The sequence below is a fragment of the Lygodium microphyllum genome, chromosome 30 (assembly GCF_053477565.2).
Source record: "Lygodium microphyllum isolate KBCC chromosome 30, Lygodium_microphyllum_v1.1.10, whole genome shotgun sequence".
Lineage (NCBI taxonomy): Eukaryota > Viridiplantae > Streptophyta > Polypodiopsida > Schizaeales > Lygodiaceae > Lygodium > Lygodium microphyllum.
This window is the reverse complement of record NC_141164.1, coordinates 84,789,538-84,796,855: the sequence shown is the minus strand read 5'-3', so window position 1 is coordinate 84,796,855 and position 7,318 is coordinate 84,789,538. Positions and strand designations below refer to the sequence as shown.

Below are 7,318 nucleotides of genomic sequence, written 5' to 3'. Positions count from 1 at the left end.
CACAATCTTGGGTATTTCTCTTTTCATCTTTACGTTGAGTTCGAAGATGTTTACCCTCACACCAAAGTGCATTGAATAATGTGCACTAGTCGTAAAAGATAAAAGATCAAACTAGACATGATGGACCCTCACGAGGTGTTCAAATAACTAGACATGCTGGACCCTCACGAGGTGTTTGTAGAAAAATATACTGGGTAGATGAAAGAGCCCTTAAGCTATGGTACACTTACCTGGGCCTTAAAACAAAGATCAGCATTACTCCTACTCTAGACTTGGATAAAAGTGCCAGTGAAGACTCGAGTGTTTTATGGCTCGAGACTCAATCTATGAATGGAAAAACATCACGTCCACATCTAGGTTCTATCCCACCCTTCAAGTTCAAAAAGGGCATGGGGTTCGGAATTCCTGGCTTTTTTAAAGGCAAGTCAAAGCCATTGAATAGTTTGATGGAAGGCCCTCCATTTTTCTATTTTGAAAATGTTGAGAACGTTTCCAATTCAGAGTGGGAGACTATCAAATGGCATTTTAATGGCATAGATCCAGAGTTCACAGACTCTAGATATTTTTCAACATGCTTTAGGCTGAGGTGGTTATGTTTATAACCTTCTAGTAGATGGAAGAAGGTTGATCCTTCCCCTTGCTCCCATGACAATCTTTGACGTGCTTCCAAAAACAAAGAAGTATTGGCCCCCATGGGATCCGAGAGAGAAGCTGAATTGCATAAACACACGGGGTGCCCCTAGCACTATATGTGGATTGATCAAAAAAATATTTTCTTCCCACAAAGAAAGCAAGATACCTTCTTATCTTCAACATGAGATTGTCCTGGCATGCAAAATATGGAACTTGGTTTGGGTCAGCCCAAGCCAAGCTGCCCCACTTGAACCCCATGAGATTGAGCTAGTGGAACAAAACCTTCCAAACAGGTCGATTTCAAATGGAGGATGATGTTAGATATCTTACTGATGATAAGTTGGCTGAGATTGTGGATGAAGTGGGAAAGATTGTGGATGCCAATTCATAGCATGAGTAGATTGATGTAAATCAGTTGGCTTGTGCATATGCAAGCTATTCCAATCATGTCAAGGTGCACTTATAGCTCACATATCTTTGATTGATTGATGGATAATATGCCTTTCTCTATCTCTTTCGTGTACACCTTCATTGCATTATCTTTCTCTTGCTAAAAACCATTCGTGCTTTATCCACCTATTGATACGTAAGTGGGATAATATGCAATTGTAAGTGGGATGGTCTAGTAAGTCACTACATATATATGTGCCAATTGACTTGCCAATGTGTTATCTCTTATCCTCAAGCTTTGTTATATATGTCACCACATAGGTCAATTGCTTCCCTAAATGCATGCATTGATTGGATAGGGCATGCCCTATACAAATGTGATTGGATAGGGCATGATGATTGGATGTATATATAAATCAAAGGTTGACATGTGCATTTACAATATGTCACCACATAGGTCAATTGATTCCCTAATTATGCATGCATTGATTCCTTAAATTGTTCCTACGCGTCTATAAGCGCGTGTAACAGAAATTATCTGCGTATATACACGCGCCATTACACGCGCTGACAGACGCGCCACGCAAGTATAGAAAAATTTAAAAAAAATTGTGGCTTTCTTTTCAAACCTGTGCTTTCCTGCGTTTTTTGTGTATTTTCTGCAGTTCGAGCTCGACATCACTACTCGTATCTATCTATCACTTCATGAAGACAATGAGGCAAGGAAATAAGAGTAAAAAGAGGACAGGAGGAAAGAAGAGCCAAAGAGTAAAGAAGAAGAGCCAAACAGCAAGGAAGAGAACAAGATTGAAGCAACTTACCAAGAGAAGGGAGAAGGAGGACAAGGAGCTTGCAACCTAGCCGTCGCCACCCGTTGGAACAAGCAAAGAAGGTGAGTTCTTCTTCTCTCTCTCAATCTTGTTTGGTTTCTCTGTTTGTTTGTCTCTCTTTTCACATGCTGGATCTTGTCATCTATGGAGGTTTTTTAGCTTTGTTTTTTAAGCAAGTTTAAGAAGAAATGGTGCGACTGTGTGCATCTGTCAGCACATCCAGATGACAGTGTAGACGTGGCTATAGACGCGAAAATAGACGCGCTGACACACACCCACAGAGACGCGCTGACACACGCTGACAGAGACGCAGGTATAGACGCGCACAGAGACGCAGGTATAGACGCTGTATGTAATATGTTTTATCTGCACAGGGTAATATGATTTTTCTTGTGCAGATGTGGAATCCTGGATCCTCTAGCACCCCATTCAACAAGGAGCAATTCATGGGGGAGATGATCAATTATCTTGGTCGCCCTCCCACTACAGATGAGGTTTTCAGTGTGATGTCTGGGACACCTATAACATCTTTGCCTACACAGGGATCAGCTGAGGTACATGGATCGGCCGAAGCACGTGCATGTGCAGAAGCATGTGTATCGAGTGAGGTAGAGGATAGTGCACGTCGAGGGAGGAGGGAGAGTGGTGCGGGAGGACGAGAAAATGGCAAGTCGCCAGCATGCAGAGGCGCGATGTATCCAAATGGCAACCATGGGATCGTTGCATGATGGATCGGGTGGCAGGGAGTCATGGGAGGTTGAGTTTGTATGTATTATTTGATTTCTTTTTTAAAATTAAATTTTGTAATTTGTTTCACTTCATTATGTAGTCTGTTTTAATACGTTGTATGTTCAAATTGTTTTGTAGTATCATATCGTTGGTAGGATGTCTACTCCTAGAGAGGTAGGCTATCATTGAGGTCATAACCGGGCGTCCACTTGGCAGCATTTCTACGAGGAGGGACTCATCATGGAGGAGCAATATAATCGCGCCATGAGGATTCCACCACCAGAAGAGGTATGTTTTATTTTTTACATGAAAAGTATAGATAACTCTAATTTATTGTTTGTAATGGTATTTATATACCTTAATCCTTTGTTTAGGCGAACCTTGATGCAGTTGAGGATAGCGAAGGGGGGACTAGCAGTAGCAGTGGTGGCAACGGCAGCGGCACAGGCAGCGCTGGTGGTAGCGATGATGATGCCTCTTCTGAGGAGATATAGAGGAGCCCCATGCATGCATGCCTCCCCTTGGCTTGTAATTTTCATTTTTGATATGTATTACTTTCAGCTAGTGCTTGCGACCATGACGTCACAAGCACTAGAACTCATAATGTAAAAATGTTTCATCTATATATATGAAATTTCGTGTGCTACATACATTGTTTTGTTTTCAGTATCCAATCTTCGAAATAATCTTTCTCTGCTATCTCTAAGCATACAATTTGATGTTGATGGGGGGAAAAAAACTAGAGAGCATGTGGTCTTGCTCTCTGGTTTTTTTTTTTTCATATCTCTATTTTGCGCATCTATCAGCGCCTCTAAATTGCAGGATAAAAACGCGTCTATTTTCGTCAAAGACTTTCAGAGTAAACGTGGTTTTACACGCGTAGATACACGCTTGTATAGACGCACAATATGAATATATCCACTTTTTAAAAAATATGATTATATATTTACGTAGTGCGTTTATACGCGCGTCTAAAGGCGCGTCTAAGTGTGCGTGTAACGCTGATCATAAGCGCACTTTTAGACGCGATTTTGTAGACGTGCAAATCGATGCGTTAATAAACGCGCCCGATATTTTTTTTCACAATTCAAATATTGCGTCTACAAGCGCGTCTATGAACCCTTTTTGTTGTAGTGCTACAAAAAATCCTACAAGAAAAAGAAAGCAAGCAAATTCAAGCCAATGCACAAGCATATTAAAACTTGATAAGATGGATAAATTACTATATGATCTTTTCCTTACAACAACTGGACATCCCAAGAAGTCAGCCATTGCAATTTTCAAAGAGAAAGTTCTTGGTTTGTAGAAAGATGATGATAATGCCGATATAATGATGAGCCTAGAAAAACAAGATGTACTAGAAGAAAAGTCAAAAACTTGGAAAAGAAAAGTTTGCATTCAGAAAAAAGTAATGCTCTTGTTGATAGTAGAGAAGAGGATGCATAATCTAGCTCAAAAGGTGTATGGATAGAAGCTAATGATAGTGATGGTGCAATACAAGAGGAAGATGAAGAAGAGTGAATGCCTTACAAAAATAAAATTGTTTGATTTAATTTAATAATAATATGAAAAAATGGTAGTTGTTTAGGGAGTCTTTGAAAATATTTCAAATGTATTTCCCAAGATGAAATACTACCCAAAAGGTTTGTAAGTGTGTTTGTAGTGGACCTTATGCTATATGAAGGGAATTTGCATGGGAAAGAGTTAGTTTGCAAACAGTAGAGTAGTTATATTATAAAGTAGGTCAACAATGATGAGACACAAACTAAATGGTTGAATAAACCTCATTCCTACAACTCAGATTTTTTCCACCAAAGAAATACTCAAGTAACAAGTATGTTTGGTATAATAGTCCAATCTCACTCTAATAAAACTTTAACAATGGGTTCAACTATTCAAACCAAATGTGTTGAAGTGCTTATCCACTGTTTACAACAAATTTGAAATATGGTCTCAATTGTTCAAATCTTCAATAATCATCAATTCTCAGGATAGTCAGTAATAATGCGTTGAAGTGCTTATCCACTATTTACAACAAATTTGAAGTATGATTTCAATCGTTCAAATCTTCAGCGATCATCAACAAATTTAAAGTATGGTTGCAATTGTTCAAATCTTCAATGATCATCGATTCTGAGAATTCTAAGTATGCAGCTTGTGTATACTTTTGAGGATGGCCATTAAGGTTGCGTCAAGAAGTGGATTGTTGTTGGCTGCTCTCTCCCAGTGAGTCTCTACCACATGGCCAAATTGCGTCTGCATCACACAATGTGTGGTGCTGTCTTCTTGATGCAGTGTTCACCTTTGACGATTCAATATTTATTGTCATATGTCTGATATCATTTGCGCTTTATATTGACGTCCCATATACACGGTAGGCCACTCATGAATGTGGAAGTTACCAGCATGTCTGTACAAAGGGCCATAAAAATCGTTGACTGGTGAGATTCAGAACGTGCGTGGAAAGCTTAAAATATGTACATGGAAGTCCACAAAGTACTGCTGTTGACATTTAAGGCTGCAGCACCGGCGAGGACAGATCATTTACGTATCGATCCTTATACTGGCTGCAGGTGCTGATGGCACTGGTTTTGACGATGTGCTGCGATGCTGCTCGAGGTAGCCGCCGTAGATGTAGGAGCAGAAGCCCCAGAAGGAGAGGGCGAGGGCGATGCCCTTGAGGGCGTCGAAGTGGTCGCCGAAGAAGACGAGGGCGAGGAGGGGGAGGGCCGGGATCATGGCTGTCATGAGCACGCAGGACATGAGGGACGACGCCGCAAATATCACCCCCACGCCGCCCACGAAGTAGAGCTGCCAGCCCACAGCGGACCACAGCAGGGTCATGGCGTACTTCGTCGGCCCCAGGTCGAAAGCGTGCATCGCCTCGCGATGGATGGCTTTGAGATCTCCTGCGGCCCACATCCCGATCAGCGACACCACGGAGGCCACGATGGAGATGGCCACCTGCAGCAGAACATGCAATCTCGTTCTCTCAGTCGACTTAAGTTAAAGCGTCTCTCACTCACTTGCGAGGCAGCTTATATGCTAACCTAGTTAAACCGTCAACAACAAACGCTACGTACCTGGACCTCCATCACCACCACGAAGCTGCGCTGCGCCTGCCGGCCTCCCACTACGCCTTTCACGTACAGCAGCTCGATCAGCGGCAGCAGCAACGCAAACAGGGCCGACGCCGCAATGGTCGTCACGAACCCAACCACGTATTGCACTTCCGTCACGCCCTATGGCCGGTCCATCGGCCCCGCGCTCACCCCCATGAGCACCGTCCCGGCCGTGATGCACACGACGCAGTTCACCACGGACGCCGTCACGCGCTGCCGCACTAGCGCCACCGTAAACAACGCGTTGAACGCCAGCTGAGTCGACGACACGATCGAGTTGGTGCTGACCGGCAGGTACGACAGGCCCCAGGAGTAGAGCAGGTTGTCGAAGGCCGTCATGCAGCCTAGGGCCGCATAGATCATCGCCAGCTTCGGCGTCAGCGGGGTCGGCCTTACCCCTTGCCACTTGTAGCACACCAGCAGGACCAAGGCGATTACCGGCCAGCCCGTGCTCTCTATCCAGGTGTATAGCCACCTCCGTGTGCCCCCGTGCGCGAAGTAGAGCCGCCCCAGCAGCGTGCCCGAGGACAGGCCCAGCACTAGCGCTATGCTGCTCACTGTCATCAGCGCCCAGAAGCCTATCCCTTTCCCGAACAGTACTGTCCTGCATGTCCAGCTCGTCGACCGTGGATCCTCTAACGGAGCGCTGCCGCTTATCCCTCTTTCGCAATTGTCTTCTGCAGTTTGATACCACCAATTGTCAAATACGAGAAAGAAGCCGCAGTGCCAAGAATCAATCTTGTTGCCAGACATTAATCAAAGAAGATAACACAGTGGCAACGCTCAAACAGCCGCTCCAAATCACATTAACATGAACCGACAGCATAACGGCGCACAAGAATATTCTAACGGCATCTAGTACCCTGAGTTATATTTTCTTTTTCAGCTGTGGCCACTGGCGCGATAGCTTATATTTCTGTCAGTGCAAGCAACAGTCTTATTAATAGAAGCGCACAACATAAAATTAACTACGGACAAGCATATCATGAATAATAAGAGAGCTGATCAGGGTATACAGTGCCCGTCTGGTCTCTTACCACGCTGCTCTAGCAGAGACTCCCCCATCACCACTACTTGCTCATCCGGCCGCTGGAGAGGAGACGTGGACTGCTGACTTTCTGGCTTACCGGACTCGACCTCCAAAGCAAGAGCGCCCATCGGTCGTAAAGGGGTAGAGGGAGTGGGACTTTAGGAATGGAAGCGGGAGAAATGGAAGAAAATTGAGAGCGAGAAAAGCTTCCAAGTTTCCTCGGCGGGTCGAGTCCCGACCGTCTCAGGCAGCAAGCCGAACCTATTTATAAGCTCAATATTGCGCACATGACCCTTATTCTACCATGTGGGAGTCGGCCGGCTAACAACAATGTCAAAATACGTGAGAGCTACAGTTTCATTAATGCGAAGTGCCCTGCCACTCCCCACTTTCTTAGAAAATACTAGAGTAGCTAGATACTATGGTCTAGGTTTTGTTGGGTGCAACGGACCCTCTTTCTGAGGCCCGTTATGGGGTAGGCAACACCCACCCCGTGGAGCCCGCCTCATGAGAGATCACCCTCTAATCAGCGGTCCTACAATTTTGCGGAAGCGTATCACGACACGACATGGAACGTGGAAGTG

General features: G+C 44.5%; 1 protein-coding gene across 2 annotated transcripts; it reads right to left on the bottom strand.

Annotated features, from left to right (window-relative positions):
• Nucleotides 1–4,542: 4,542 nt before the first annotated feature.
• LOC148010065 (uncharacterized) lies at nt 4,543–6,876 on the bottom strand. Of its 2 annotated transcripts, none has more exons than XM_087672934.1 (3): nt 6,742–6,876; nt 5,666–6,620; nt 4,543–5,546 (listed from the first exon to the last, which is right to left on the bottom strand). In XM_087672934.1, exons 2-3 carry the CDS (start codon nt 6,312–6,314, stop codon nt 5,095–5,097), a joined length of 1,101 nt encoding a protein of 366 aa, XP_087529060.1. In that variant the 5' UTR covers nt 6,315–6,620; nt 6,742–6,876; the 3' UTR covers nt 4,543–5,094. The 2 variants fall into 2 exon arrangements, with proteins under 2 accessions (XP_087529060.1, XP_087529061.1); XM_087672935.1 differs by having other exon boundaries at nt 5,666–6,381; nt 6,742–6,833.
• Nucleotides 6,877–7,318: the final 442 nt, after the last annotated feature.